The sequence below is a fragment of the Octopus sinensis genome, linkage group LG12, assembly GCF_006345805.1.
Source record: "Octopus sinensis linkage group LG12, ASM634580v1, whole genome shotgun sequence".
Taxonomy (NCBI): domain Eukaryota; kingdom Metazoa; phylum Mollusca; class Cephalopoda; order Octopoda; family Octopodidae; genus Octopus; species Octopus sinensis.
Genome location: NC_043008.1, coordinates 50,727,023 through 50,743,549, shown reverse-complemented (window position 1 = coordinate 50,743,549; position 16,527 = coordinate 50,727,023). Strand labels below are relative to the sequence as shown.

At 40.8% G+C, this 16,527-nt stretch overlaps 1 protein-coding gene across 2 annotated transcripts in view; it reads right to left on the bottom strand.

The window, feature by feature from the left end:
* Positions 1 to 4,656: 4,656 nt before the first annotated feature.
* The window catches only part of LOC115217961 (ubiquitin conjugation factor E4 B), a 90,745-nt gene continuing 78,874 nt past the window's right edge, over positions 4,657 to 16,527 (bottom strand). For both annotated transcript variants that reach the window (XM_036507962.1, XM_029787681.2), the window contains 7 exons: positions 14,838 to 14,964; positions 13,458 to 13,602; positions 12,561 to 12,695; positions 10,454 to 10,648; positions 7,892 to 8,066; positions 7,270 to 7,416; positions 4,657 to 5,601 (listed from right to left, as the gene is read on the bottom strand). In XM_036507962.1, the coding sequence (XP_036363855.1) occupies positions 5,531 to 5,601; positions 7,270 to 7,416; positions 7,892 to 8,066; positions 10,454 to 10,648; positions 12,561 to 12,695; positions 13,458 to 13,602; positions 14,838 to 14,964 (995 nt within the window). In that variant the 3' untranslated portion in view covers positions 4,657 to 5,530. The remainder of the gene's footprint in view (positions 5,602 to 7,269; positions 7,417 to 7,891; positions 8,067 to 10,453; positions 10,649 to 12,560; positions 12,696 to 13,457; positions 13,603 to 14,837; positions 14,965 to 16,527) is intronic.

Below are 16,527 nucleotides of genomic sequence, written 5' to 3'. Positions count from 1 at the left end.
ATTCTACCATTTTGGGGGGAGCTTGTTTAAAGTCACTTTAAGCATTTGTTTCATTGTTCCCTAGTTCCCTAGTACAGTTCTCTGTGGACTGGTCTAGTTGGGTTTTCACACTTGACTCAACCTCTTTATTACTGGCCTCATTTTTTGATTCCACTTTGGCCCTTTCCCCTTTCGTTTCCAAAAACCTCGCAATGAAATCATAACCAGCTTCTGAGGACAACTCAACAGCTGTCTGATCTTCCTCATAGTTATATCTATCTCTATATTTGCATCTAGCTATATCTCTATCCCTCTATACCTCTCTCTATCTCTTTATAGCTCAGCACAGCACAGCATAGCATAGCATGGCATAGCATAGCATGAAAAACAGATTTTGGGTGATGATTTTTATCTATCATCTAATTTTATATATGTATGTATGTGTAAATATATATATATATATATATATATATATGGAGCGCTCTGTCAGTTACAGCAGCAAGGGCCTCTGCTAATGCAATCAACAGAACAGCTTGCCTGTGAAATTTCATGCTTCTTCGCTTCTTTCTTCCTCTCCTCCTGTCCTCTATGATGTCATTTCATTAATCTAGACCCTTCTCATTTTCCCTATTTGTCTCTGATGACGGAGTATCACATTCTCGGGGATATCCCAGAAACAGCTGTAAGACTTTGAATTTTTCCAATAATAATAATGTCTGTGACTTGAGATGTTTGTCTTGCCTTAACATTTGTTGTCGTCTTTAACAATTTTATATATATATATATATATATAGCCACAGGCTTTGTTCATGGTTGGCTAAGCTGTTTTCTTAACAAGAATTTTTGGTTCAGTCCCACTGCACATCATGGGCAAGTGTCTTCTAGTAGAGCCCCAAGCCCATCAATGTTTCGAGGGAATTTGGTATCCTAGGTCTCACATTAAACTGCATCTGGTGGTGAGGGCTCCAGTTTGGGAATTCTGGAATTGTAGGGAGCATGGAGTCACCCCTTAATACCACAGCTCCTAGGTCCATTCTGACCCAGAACAGCAATACTTCTCAAGGCACCATCTATGGGGCTGACAAAGGTCACAGTACTAGTCATATTGCTTTTCTTGTCACTGGAACCTATTGTGGCAACCGAGTGAGCTGCAGGTGTTGTACAAGCTTTTGTCACTTAAATCCAGTGATGTTCAGATGTCTCTCCATCATAATGCAAGATGGTTATCTCACAAGATGAGGCAACTGCTCTGTCAGTTTGTGTGTGTATTTTAGCACCCTGTCCACTACAACAGAATTGATACCAGTGCTGGTAGCATGTAAAAAAGCACCCAGTACACTCTGTAAAGTGGTTGGTGTTAGGAAGGACATCCAGCTGTAGGAACCATACCAAAGCTGACAAAGGAAGATGGTGCATCCTCTGGACTTACCAGATCCAGTCAAACCATCCATTCCAGCATGAAAAACAGATTTTGGATGATGATTTTTATCTATTTATACACATATATATGCTGAGAGCCCCTTCAGTCATGACTGGTCATGGGATTGCACCTAGTAAGTTACCCTCCTAGACACAAGTCCAGGCAAGGTTGTTTATGGAAGACCAGCAGTCACCCATGCATACCAGCCTCCCCTCTCCACGCTACCAGTGTAATCCAAAGGAAAGGCAAAGGGGCCGATACAGCTTGGCACCAGTGATGTCACAACTCATTTCTACAGCTGAGTGAACTGGAGCAACGTGAAATAAAGTGTCTTGCTTAAGAATACAACATGCAGCTCAGTCTGGGATTCGAACTCACAACCTCACGATCGTAAGCTCAACACTCTAACCACTGAGCCATGCGCCATCACATATATATATATATATATATATATGGAGCGCTATCGGTTGCAACAAGGACCCCAGCTGTTACATTCAACAGAACAGCTTGCTCGTGAAATTAACATGAAGTGGCTGAGCACTCCACAGACACATCCCCTCAACATAGTTCTCAGGGAGATTCAGCATGACACAGTGTGACAAGGCCGGCCCTTTGCAATACAAGTACAACTCACTTTTGCCAGCTGAGTGGAGTGGAGCAACGTGAAATAAAGTTTCCTTCTTAAGGACACATGTCGTCAGGAACTGAACTCATGAACTTACAATTGTGAGTCAAATGCCCTAACCACTAAGCCACACACCTTCACACAAACACACATATATATCAGATCAGACTGGAGCCTGGTACAGCCTCCTGACTTCCCAGACCCCGATCGAACCGTCCAACCCATGCTAGCATGGAAGACGGATGCTAAATGATGATGATGATATATATGTATAAAATGGTGGAGGTGAAAAGTTGAGATTCTAGTTTTGTCACTGCTTCAACAAAACAGTGATGATGCTGACGTTCTGAGTTGGCACTCTGCCGGATCACATGACAATTTCAAAAGACCTGTGGAATAAGAATTCCTTGCTCAAAAAATGTATGATAAACAAACAAATGAATATAAATTTTTTGTTATTGTCCTGTTTAGTGAACTCTACATATTCATATCCAGTGTTGGTTTGTTTATGTCTCTGTACCTTAATTTACAAGAAAAAAATGTTGAAAGAATTAGTACCTGACTTTAAACAAGTATTAAAGGCAATCTAGTTGACTAAACTCAAGGAATTGTCCCTACAGGGGCTGCAATCCAATGACTGAAACAAATCATATAAACATAAATTATATAATTATATAAACATAAAAGGCAGCGAGCTGGCAGAACCATTAGCACACCAGACGAAATGTTTTGCGGTATTTCATCTGCCGCTACGTTCTGAGTTCAAATTCCGCCGAGGTCGACTTTGCCTTTCATCCTTTCGGGATCGATAAATTAAGTACCAGTTACGCACTGGGATCGATGTAACCGTCTTAATCCGTTTGTCTATCCTTGTTCGTCCCCTCAGTGTTTAGCCCCTTGTGGGTAGTAAAGAAATCATATAAACACAAATTCAACCCTTTTCATACCAAACTGCCTCACTCTACCCTTGGTTCTGTAATCCAAACTTCTTGATCTAAGTTAAAACCTTCCACCAAAAGTCCATGTTAATTCCTGTTCCAAACAAAGGTGGGTGAACTGACAGAATTGTTACTCTATCAGATGAATTACTAAACAACATTTGTTCCAACTCTTTAGGTTTTTAGTTCAATCCCAGCCAAGCTCAACTTTACCTTTTGTCCTTTAACCCTTTCTTTACCAACCTGGCCAAAACCGGCTCTGGCTCTGTAGTACAAATGTCTTGTTTTCATAAGTTTTGCATTAGAATATACCACCAAACCTTAGTCACAATTTATATTCCTAACACTAGTTTAATGATAACTAAGTTATTTTACTAAATTCTTTGTTATATCTAAAGTAATTAAAAGAAACACAGACCATCTCAAAATAAATACCGTAACAAAAGGGTTAAGGCCTGACAACATAATGTACCAAAGTACAAGGGTAATCCTCACCCTCGGAATTCTTGGCCTTGTGCCAAAATTAGAAAATCTATGTTCCATAATGACTCGAATATTTTACTTAATTCCATTATTTTACAAATTTATTGAAACAAAGGCAGTGTATTTCATTAGGGTTCATGAGTTAGACATTCAACAGATCAAACAACTGAATACGTATCACTGAACAAATGGTAGACCCACCAATGTGTCCCAAGTTGTGGGCCACAATCTTGCAGCAAGGTGCAGATGGTCATTATTTACATTTGACGGATATTTGTCCTCATCTTGTTTGTTGTTAACACAATGTTTCGGCTGATATACCCTCCAGCCTTCATCAGATGTATTGGGGAAATTTCGACCCTGGGTTCTCATTCCTAAGGTATTTTTTGATATTATTATTATTCAGGTCACTGCCTGGAATCGAACTCGGAAACTTGGGGTTAATAGCCCGCGCTCTTAACCATGACGCTATGGGCATATGGCGTAGTGGTTAAGAGCGCAGGCCACTAACCCCAAGATTCCGAGTTCGATTCCAGGCAGTGACCTGAATAATAATAATAATGATAATAATAATAATAATAATAACAACAACATCAAAAAATACCTTAGGAATGAGAACCTAGGTTCAAAATTTCCCCAAGACACCTGATGAAGGCTGGAGGGTATATCAGCCGAAACGTGTTAACAACAAACAAGATGAGGACAAATATCCATCAAATGTAAATAATGTACATAATTCCTCATCTCTTAAATATAGAATGGTGCAGGTGTTGCCAAGAAGCAGCACCTTGGGCAAGTCTTTTCTATTATAGACCAATGCTTTTTGAGTGGACTTGGAAGACAGAAACTGAAATAAGCAACCAGTACACTCTATAAGGTGGCTGGCATTTGGAAGGGCATTCAGCTGTAGAAACCATACCAAAGTAGAGACTGAAGCTTGGCACTGTCCTCTTGTTCATTGGTTCCTGTCAAACCATTCCACCCATGCCAGCACGGAAGACAGAAATTAAATAATAATGACAATGATATATAACACACACACACACACACACACACATATATATACACATAATAAGCATGCATATACTCTATGAATCAGAAAAGAAAAAAAAAGCATATAAAGGGAGGAAGCAGAGGAGGAAGCGGAGGAGGAGGAAAGTTGACAAAGTGCAAAGGTCAGGTGAGAGAAATAAAGCTATACAACTACTCGCATGGTTGAGGTTTGAAAATTTATTACAAGTCATTTATTAATAAGTATCCAATAACTGGAATAATTTAAAACATTTTGTTTTCATTTCATTTTGTTGGTTGGTTGGTTGGTTTGCTGGGTTTTTTTGTTTGTTTGGTTTGTCTGTTTTTGTTTTTGCTTTTCTTTCTTTTTCTTAAATTCATCTCAGCTATATGTTATAGGCTTTTTATTATTATTATTATTATTATCACGTGAATGAACGAAGACGAACACCCCAGGAAAGACTGCAGTTGAGTCCTGTTAGCAGTGACCATGGCATGTGACCCTTGCAGATATCACAGTATGTGAGGCGAAGTCTTAGTGGAAGAGAGAAAGAGAAGGCAAAAGGAGAGGAGGAAAAAGGAGGAAGGAGGAAGATGAGGAGGAAAAGAGGAAGGAAACCGAGGAATTTGTAGTGGTACACCTCTCTACATAAGTGCAACATTGCATTTACGTTATGAGGTAGGTGTTGTGGGTGGAGAGCAAAAGAGAGAGAGAGAGAGAAAAGAGAGGAGAGAGAAATATTTGGTAGTTGGACACGTGTGTATGGAGTTGAGTGCACACGCATACACACGCACATGCAGGCATGCATACTTCTATGCATTAAAAAAACAAGGTGAAATTCCCTTACATACACAATGCATATAGACACCAGTTTTGTAAACTGTGCGCGCGTGCACTCACACATCCGCACACACAAGCACACATCCGCACACGCACACACACACACACACACACACAAATCCATGGCAACACAAGTCACTGATAGTGAGAAACAAGAAAACACAATAGATGAGGCCACTGCAACAGATGTTATTTTCCAGAAAAAAAGACCCAAAACATCAATATAAAACAAGTCAGGGGTCACTCTTCTTGCTGTTCAGCTTGTGTGCCATCCAAGTCTGTATTTTTTCTTTCAGATGTGTAGCTACGAAAGCAGAAAGAAAGAAAGAAAGAAAGAAACAGTTAACAAAACTGACATAAATATATCACAGCTAACAACAGAGGATGGCATCTGTAATAACACATCATAGCTGACAAATGTAATAAAAGATGAGAACTAATTACTATGATGACCTGTTGGGGCAAGTGAAATCAAAATCACATTTGATGACTGGCATCCGTAGTAGCGGGGTGCAAAGAGCACCATACGAGCGTGATCGTTGACAGAGCAGCTAACCGGCTTCCATGCAAGTGGCACATAAAAGGCACCATTCATGTGTGATCGTTACCAGCGTCGCCTTACTGGCACTTGTGCCCGTGCTAGTTGGGTGCCAAGACCACCATCCAAGCGTGATCGTTGCAAGAGCAGCCAACTGGCTTCCGTGCCAGTGGCATGTAAAAGGGCACCATTCGAGCGTGATCGTTACCAACGTCACCTTACTGACACCTGTGCTGGTGGCATGTGTAAAAAGATTTGAGTGAGGTCGTTGCCAGTACCACCTAACTGGCCCCCATGCCGGAGGCACGTAAAAAGCACCCACTACACTCTCGGAGTGGTTAGCGTTAGGAAGGGCATCCAGCTGTAGAAACTGTCAGATCAAGATTGGAACCTGGTGCAGCCATCTGGCTTGCCAGTCCTCAGTCAAATCTTCCAACCCATGCTAGCATGGAAAGCGGACATTAAACGATGATGATGATGATGAATGATGATGAAGATGTCACATGTCACAGTTAAATCTATTATATAAAATCCGTTGTCTGTCTGTGTGTGTGTCTTCTAGGATCTCGGGCATCCTCCATCCGATTGCGCTCAAATTTGATATATAGATACCGACAGTATCAGGGCGTGTATAAGTCTTGAAAAAATTACAAAAATCGATTCCAAGTGAGAATACGATCGATAAAGCCGTGGGAACGTGCATTTGTTTGTGCAAGTACATCAGCTGTTGCGATCGATACTATGCATACACGAGAAATGCATGTGCAGTTTGTGCAAAAAAAGCCAACTGGCTGAAATAATGCCACAAAATGCAGAATATTTAAGAGACCAAAAAAGTAAGATGCAAAAGAGATATTTTCTTCAAACTTGGCATGAAGGAAGGAAAGACTATTTGGTTTCTCAAGAAGTTTTTTTTTTTTTGCCTTAACTTCATTTAACAAAACCAAAAATTTTATTGAAATAAAGGCATGCTTAATTATTTTTTAATGAAAAGAAAATACTGATTGCTTTTTATTCAGCAGATATGATTCAGCACCATCCATTGGACGGTGGGGGGGGGGTTTACTCATACTTCTATGTAAGACATGCCACAGCTAAATACTGTTATATAAGACATCACACATTGCAGCTAACTACTGTTAGATATGACATGTCACAGCTGACCACTGCTATATAAGACATCACAGCTAACTGCTGTTCTATAAGAGGTCACAGCTAATTACTGCTATTTGAGATATCACAAATGACTTCTGGAGATCTTAAGAAATTTGGTGAGTTCAAATCTTGGTACGACTGATTCAACTTTCCAACGAGGAATAAAATGTGATGCAACAATGTTAAAATAACCGAATCCTAATTGGTAATCATCTTCCAGCTGTAATCTATCACAAGTTTATTCAAACAACCTAAATAAACAAACCAGAATCCATTTACCTGGAACAAGTTGCTCTTCGGTTAGTACCTGTCTGTTAAATGGGTCTGTCTGGGAATTTAACAAGTGTCTGAGAATAATTGGTCGATCCATAATGGTTCCACTTGGTAGAAGCACTGGATCGTTCATTAATGTATCCATCAATGGATCTACAAGAGAAGAACACAAGAACGTAAATCAAAAATCCATAAAATATAAAGCAATGATTGCCAGTCTTGGAGATAGAGTAAGGGAGGAGTAATAAAAGAGAGAGAGAGTTGTAAACAGAGTGTGGGGGAGACAGACAGAGAGAGATAGACTGGCAGACACAGAGAGAGAGACACAGAGAGTGAGACACAGAGAGAGAGAGAGACACAGAGAGAGAGAGAGAGACAGACACAGAGAGAAAGAGAGAGAAAGAGACAGACAGAGAGAGAGAGAGAGAGACAGACACAGAGAGAGAAACAGAGAGAGACAGACAGACAGACAGAAACAGAGAGACAGAAACAGAGAGAGACAGAGAGAAAGAGAAAGAGACAGAGAGAGAGAGAAACAGAGAGAGAGAGAGAGAGAGACAGACAGACTGACAGAGAGAGAAACAGAGAGACAGACAGACAGAGAGAGAGAAGAGCAAGAATGTGTCACCTTTAAATTCATCTGGGATTTCTCCAAAATCAATTTCTGCTCGTTGCTTCTGCACAACAATTGCCTCGACTTTTTCTTGTAGTTTGCGAAATTGTTCAATATCTCGGTCAGTTTTGATACGAGCTCTCTGTATTCTGGATATGGCGTCATCGAACAATATTTTACGATAGGAACGCTGGAAGAGAAACACTTTCAATTAAAGATAAACACCACGCATATACACACACACACAGAGAACATAGCACACAAATCTCCCTCAAATCACACCCTGTTGTCTTAAAGCAAGAAGGACACACTCGAATGTGTGTACGAGATATACTGAACAATGCTGTCTTGGGTCCTTAGACTCACAAGACAGGTTATCTGGTCTCCACAGCATATAAGAGACCAAGATCACAACATTCCTCTTGAAGAGGCTGCCAGTCCATTGTAGGGTTCTTCATTTATAATAGAATGGACTAAAGCAATTGGAATGAAGGGTTTTGCACACAAAAAATACAAAAAAAAATACACTGCCCAGGCAGGAACAGAAACCATGATCTTGTGATCACAAGTGCAACACCCTATCCAGTAGGCCACATGCCTTCACACTAGATATACTGTGTCTGAATAAAAGCACACAGGATGGTCATGACCAGGATGTCTTAATCATAAGTCAACTAGATCAAACCTGAGCTCAAAAGAACAACACATTCTCCCATGATGCAATAGTGACATTTTCTTAAGAAATTAACTAAAATCAGAAAAATTTCCAAACTTTTTCTCAGGATTAAAATCCTGACCACATGCTCCCTAGTTTGAACTTTCACGTCCTTTTTCATGAAGGTTACATAACCCTGCTAGCTCTAGTTTGCATGGTATTGAGTATCTTGGTGGTATGAGTAGGGAACACTAAGCCATAGATACAATTACTTCAAGTACTCCAACCATACCATGCAAGCTACCAGTAAGGGGAGATAATTACAATGGAATTATTTGTACAATGTGAAGAGACACAATGTAATCTGATATATACCAATCAAAAAATTTAGAGAGAGAGAGAAAGAGAGAGAGAGAATATCACACTATGAGCCATCTGGGAAGCAACTTTGTAATAGTGTAACTTGCAAGAAGTAGCAGCTAAATTTACCTCAAAGCATGCACTACGTTCATTTTAGAAAAAAAAAAAGATATTGGATAATGTAGACATAGACATATTAAGATGGAATGGTCATAGGTCAAGGGAACTGAGACAAAAAAAGGTGATAAAGAACAACAACAATTGGAAAATAAATACCCTCTTCCAGACAGACAAGCAGAGAGGGACAGACAGACAGACAAGAAGAGAGGGACAGACAGACAGACAGACAAGCAGAGAGGGACAGACAGACAGACAGACAAGCAGAGAGGGACAGACAGACAGACAAGCAGAGAGGGACAGACAGACAGACAAGCAGAGAGGGACAGACAGACAGACAGACAAGCAAAGAGGGACAGACAGACAGACAAGCAGAGAGGGACATACAGACAGACAAGCAGAGAGGGACAGACAGACAGACAGACAGACAAGCAAAGAGGGACAGACAGACAGACAAGCAGAGAGGGACAGACAGACAGACAAGCAGAGAGGGACAGACAGACAGACAGACAGCAGAGAGGGACAGACAGACAGACAGACAAGCAGAGAGGGACAGACAGACAAGCAGAGAGGGACAGACAGACAGACAAGTAGAGAGGGACAAACAGACAGACAAGCAGAGAGGGACAAACAGACAGACAAGTAGAGAGGGACAAACAGACAGACAAGCAGAGAGGGACAGACAGACAGACAAGCAGAGAGGGACAAACAGACAGACAAGCAGAGAGGGACAGACAGACAGACAAGCAGAGAGGGACAGACAGACAGACAAGCAGAGAGGGACAGACAGACAGACAAGCAGAGAGGGACAGACAGACAGACAAGCAGAGAGGGACAGACAGACAGACAAGCAGAGAGGGACAGACAGACAGACAGACAAGCAGAGAGGGACAGACAGACAGACAAGCAGAGAGGGACAGACAGACAGACAAGCAGAGAGGGACAGACAGACAGACAGACAAGCAGAGAGGACAGACAGGACAGACAAGCAGAGAGGACAGACAGACAGACAAGCAGAGAGGGACAGACAGACAGACAAGCAGAGAGGGACAGACAGACAGACAAGCAGAGAGAGGGACAGACAGACAGACAGACAAGCAGAGAGGGACAGACAGACAGACAAGCAGAGAGAGGGACAGACAGACAGACAAGCAGAGAGGGACAGACAGACAGACAGACAAGCAGAGAGGGACAGACAGACAGACAAGCAGAGAGGGACAGACAGACAGACAGCAGAGAGGGACAGACAGACAGACAAGCAGAGAGGGACAGACAGACAGACAAGCAGAGATGGACAGACAAGCGGAGACAGACAGACAGACAGACAGACAAGCAGAGACAGACAGACAGACAAGCAGAGAGAGACAGATGGCCAGACAAACGGACGGACAGACAGACAGACATATGGACCGAGAGGGCCAGAGGGCTGGGCAGAGATTGCTTACCTCATCATTAGCAATAGCTGCTGCAAATTCATCACTTGAATCTAAGTGAAGATAGATATCAGTCAGCCGGTCAAGTAACTTTTTCGGTTCCCAGCCATATTTGTCAGGATTTTTCACTTTCAAGTTTTTACATTTGGAGCCACACAGTTGTTGGAGGTTGAAGTTCAACATAGCAGCAAGTCTGTCTGCTAATTCCTAGTTTAATATGAAAAAAAAACGAGTTTAGTAATTACTGAAATGGTTCACAGCATAATTAGTTTGTCATCATTATCATTGTTTAACGTCCGTTCTCCATGCTAGCATGGGTTGGACGGTTCGACCGGGGATCTGGGAAGCCAGAAGGCTGCACCAGGCTCCGGTCTTATCTGGCAATGTTTCTGCAGCTGGATGCCCTTCCTAACGCCAACCACTCCGTGAGTGTAGTGGGTGCTTTTTACGTGCCACCTGCACGGAAGCCAGTCGAGGCGGCACTGGCTTCGGCCGGCACTGGCTTCGGCCGGCACTGGCTTCGGCCGGCACTGGCTTCGGCCGGCACTGGCTTCGGCCGGCACTGGCTTCGGCCGGCACTGGCTTCGGCCGGCACTGGCTTCGGTCGGCACTGGCTTCGGCCGGCACTGGCTTCGGCCGGCACTGGCTTCGGCTCTTTAAAAACTAACAAACAAAAAAAAAGCTTCCTTGAAAGGGCAAAACTGATGACAATATCTAAGTTTACTGGTATTGAGATAGACAAGATCAAAAGAGAGTTTCAAACAACAGATTTTTCTTTAAGAGATGAGGAATTATGTACATTATTTACATTATTTACATTTGATGGATATTCGTCCTCATCTTGTTTGTTGTTAACACAACATTTCTGCTGATAAACCCTCCAGCCTTCATCAGGTGTCTTGGGGAAATTTCGAACCTGGGTTCTCATTCCTAAGGTATTTTTTTCGATGTTATTATTATTATTATTGTTGTTGTTATTCTTCAGGTCACTGCTTGGAATCAAACTTGGAATCTTGAGGTTAGTAGCCTGCGCTCTTAACCACTACGCCATATGCCCACAGGCATATGGTGTAGTGCTACTAAACCCCAAGATTCCGAGTTTCCCCAAGCACGGGCTACTAACCCTAAGATTCCGAGTTTGATTCCAAGCAGGGACCTGAACAGATTTTTCTTTGTTTTAAACCTTTTACTGCAGAAATCCAATATGGCTGCTCCAGAGATCACAATCTTTAACAGGGGTAAGCAATTTTATATACCAACCAGTATATAAGGCTGACAGGACACTCAGTGAAATGGTTATCAGGAAGAGTATCTAGCCACAGAAACCATATCAAAGCACACACTGGAGCTCAGGGGCATGTAGATTCCTGTCAAACAATCTGTACGTATATATAATAAAGGGAGAGGAATTTCACTTGAGTGTATGCTATATCTGTAGCAGACACTCTCCCCTTTATTATATATATGTACATTTGAGCGTAGCAGATAACAGCTAGCCTTTGGCAGCTATCTGGACCCGTTGTGTCCACTACTCTGATTGGTTGGTATTGGCTACACATCCAACTGATACCAGCATGAAAAACACATTAAATGATGATGAGGATGTGTGTGTGTGTTTCTCAAAATGTCACGAGTGACAAGAATTGATGCTGTCACCGTTTTCCCTGTCAACAAATCATTTATTGCTTTCTTATCCTTGACTTATGAGAAATAAGAGATCCCTCATTTGAAAAACAAGTAAAGATTAGCAAAAGGAAGGACATCCGGCTGTAAAACAACGCCTCAATAATACATTCATCAAACCCATGCTAGCATGGAAAAACAGAAGTGAAAACAAAATGTCAGTCACTGGAGCATAAAGGAACTCATATAGAACAAAGTACTCGATTTTTTTACTTTATTCAAAGTACTAATACTTGTTTGTTCCATGCTGATACGTGTGTACACATACATGTACGTCCAATGGGACTGACAGTTTCTGTCTACCAAATTTTATTCTAAGTTTTGGTCGACCCAAAAAGAAGACAAAAAAATGGCAAAAATAAAAAAAACATTCCTGGAATTCTTGAAATCTATGTTTCTTTAACATATAAAGAACCGATGTAAAAGAATAATTTACAGGCATGAGAAATGGTCCAATGATTTGTTCGGTGAGATAATGAAACATTTCCACAGTCTCCGTTGCTAAAGTGAGGTAGGACTTGCACTGTCGTTCGTCCATAGAAAGCTGCCTCTGACGAGAATTTTGCTCCTCCTAAGAAGAAAAAAAAAAACACAAATATCACTTCAATGAGGTGTTCATAGAAAATGTTTTACAGAGATATTGCTTAAAAAAATTAATTGTTTCATTATCAGGAAGAGTGCATAAAAGTGGGTAGTGGTTGGCTGTTCTGGATTGGCAAGAATCCATGCCAAAGCACACACATTGGAGCTCAGGGCATGTAGGTTCCTGTCAAACCATCCAACTGATACCAACATGGAAAACACATTAAATGATGATGATAATGATGGATGTGTGTGTGTGTTTTCTACATAAGCGTTTCTCAAAATGTCACGATCGACCGAGATCGATAAAAAAATACTGGTTTCAAATTCTAGCACAAGGCCAGCAATTTCAGTAGAGAGGGAATGAGTCAATTACATTGACCCCAGTACTCAAATGGCACCTTATTCTATCAACTTGGAAAGGATGAAAGGCAAAGACAACCTCGGTGCATTTGAAGCCAAAAGCTAAAGACAGACAAAATGCCGCTTAGCATATTGCCTGGTGGGCTAACAATTTTGCAAGTCCCTCTTAGATTGACATAAAATATTTTTGAAAATAAAGGTTCAAAACAAAGAACAAGAAATGGGACAACATTATAATATCAAGCCATTCAGCGATGAGGATAGGAGTAACGATGATGGTGGTGGTGGTGGTCATGGTGATGATGGGGTGGAAGTGGAAATGAGTGTTTGTGATGACGGTGATGGTGGTGGTCCTCATCATGGCGCCAATGCTAGTGGTGATACGTACCCGTGACAAAGCATCCCATTCCGCTTCGTTATCCTGGAATTCTTGCATCTCGTGGATCCGTTTTAAACAGTCCAAACTTTCATCGAGTAGGAATGTTGTATCATTCATCAACATATTGACAAACTTCACAAATTGCTTGCCTTTCCTGTTAATAAATCACAAAGATAACAAAACAACAATCAAAACAACAGTTCAATTAATTAGTGAGAAACTTATCAAACTACATACAATAAATTGGTAGCTGAGAGGATCAAAGAATTACAGCTCACCCAGTTCTTAGATTCATCTCAAGAAGCCTTTCAAGAGCAAATCAATTAAGCAACATCTGACATTATGACATTTCAAAATGTCATAAAACTGTTTAACCCTTTTGTTACCGTATTTATTTTGAGATGCTCTGTGTTTCTGTCAATTAATTTTAAATATAACAAAGAATTTAGTAAAATAACTTAGTTATCATTAAGCTAGTGTTAGGAGCATAAATCGTGACTAAGGTTTGGTGAAAGATTTTAATTCAAAACTTATGAAAACAAGATATTTGTACTCAGAGCTGGTTTCAGCCAGGTTGGTAATGAAAGGGATAAAAATATTTAAATCCATTTTTTCTTTCAAATATTTTGATACCACTGACATTCTCTTTTACTACTGATCAACATTCAAATGTAAATTACAGGGCAGCATCTACAACATCTGATAGTCATTGAGTAGCATCACCTGATTTCTCACCAAGGAGCAGAATTTAAATACTATGTACAATATAAGGTGGAGTGAAAACAAAAATTGTGGGAATTGAAAATGCCTGGGTCAGACAGAATTTGTTGAGGAAGATTTTCTACTGCTGGATGCACTTTCTACCCTCACCTGTTTCCAAACAGGGTAATATTTTCCCCATGACCAAGACATCTTTTCATGGAAGATGAAAAATGAAGGACACCAGTGGCATGACAGCAACACTCATTTTACATAATGTCAAGGCAAGGAGACAGTGCACTGCATGCACACACACACATGCTAGGCTTCTTTCAGTTTCCGTCCTCCAAATCCACACACACACGCTAGGCTTCTTTCAGTTTCCATCTACCAAATCTACACACACACACACACTAGGCTTCTTTTAGTTTCCACCTACCAAATCCATACACACACTAGGCTTCTTTCAGTTTCCGTCCACCAAATCCACTCTAAAGGATTTGGTTGGCTCAGGGTTACAGTAGTAGACACTTGCTCGAGGCACCATGCCAAGGGAGTGAACCTGGGACCAAGTGGTTAGGAAGCAAACTCCTTACCACACAGCCACCCCTGTGCAATGATTTACCCAAACCTGACATTCACCAAGAACCCCAATCTAAGAGCTGTTGAACAATAAAATGAAAAACTCACTGAGCTTCTTCAATTATTTTCTTCTGGTGAGATGGAATCATCCACATGGTTTTGAAAATGATACTAATATGATAACGTATCGTGAATTTGTCATAGAATTCACTGCTAGCGCCAGTAGTTTCAATATCTGAAGGAAGGAAGAAAAGAAGGAAATTTAACCATTATGCAAAGACACACTGACAAGACATTTGAAGCAATTAAAAACACATTTAACCCTTTCGTTACTATATTTATTTAGAGATGTTCTGTGTTTCTTTCAATTAATTTTAAATATAACAAAGAATTTAGTAAAATAATTTAGTTACTATTCAGCTAGTGTTAGGAACATAAATTGTGACTAAGGTTTGGTGGAAGATTTTAATTCAAAACTTATGAAAACAAGACATTTGTACTACAGAGCCAGAGCCGGTTTCAGCTGGGTTGGTAACGAAAGGGTTAAATAATCACCACATGTAAACAGAATAATGACGGCTAATTAGGGAATTTCTAAGGAGGGTACTAAACCTGCTAGAAATACCAACTAAATTCCTCTCACATAACATCCCACCATATATAAGCTTTAAACTGCGAAATTAAATTTCATGGTTATTCCAGTAATGATGTTAAATATCTGCTAAAAATAAGAATAGAACTGGTGATTTCTCTAAGTCACATTGCCTCATTAAACTTGACATTTCTCAACAAAAAGTCATCTCAAGTATGACCACCACCACAATCATTACTTAACGTCCGTTTTCTAAGCTGGCCTTGGTTGGATGGTTAAGCAGGAGCTGACCTACTGAAGGGCTGTTCAGGCTCCATATCTGTTTTGGCATAGTTTCTACAGCTGGGTGCCCTTCCTAATGCCAACCACTCTGAGAGTGTGTACTGACTGTTTTTACACAGCACTGGCTTTATTGCTTTTATGTGGCACTGCTTTTTCAATAAAAAATAAGCTGATACATAAAACTGCTTTACACAGTTATGGGCAATGAAATTTCTGAAGGGATGTATCTGATTTCTGCAGTAAAAGGGTTAAGGAAAAGAAAAGCACACTGGACAATGTAGTTTTAGGACACACTGTCTGAATAAAAGATGGGACTGTCACATCTGGAATGTTTTTAATCATAGGTTTGCATGACCTGGATTAAGCTGAAGCTCAACAACACACTGACTCCCATAATGTATCCATAATGTGTCCAACAGAATTCTAGAGGTCTCAACCATTCCAGAGTGGCAGGAATTCTACCTTTAAGGGAGTATCTACATAATCACATCATTCAAGCGTGGTCAATATCAATGCTGCCTGACTGGCATGTAAAAAGCACCCACTACACTTTTGGAGTGGTTGGCATTAGGAAGGGCATCCAGCTGTACAAACCTTGCCAGATCAGATTGGAACATGGTGTAGCCTTTTGGCAAGCCAGGCCTCAATCAAACCATCCAACCCATGCTAGCATGGAAAGCAAACGTTAAACGATGATGATGACAGTCACGTATATGTGATGTGGGAGCACCTGCCCAGGTATGTACTCATAGCAGTATGTGTAGTAGCAACACCTACTTAGACATGTAAACAGAATAGTTGTGTAGTAGTACCAGGTGTATGTTGTAGTACAGCCAGCCATGTATGTGTATAATAGCAGGACCTGTTCTGATATCTATTACACTGTGTAACACGATTTTTTTTGCTTACCCCTAGAAAGTATTT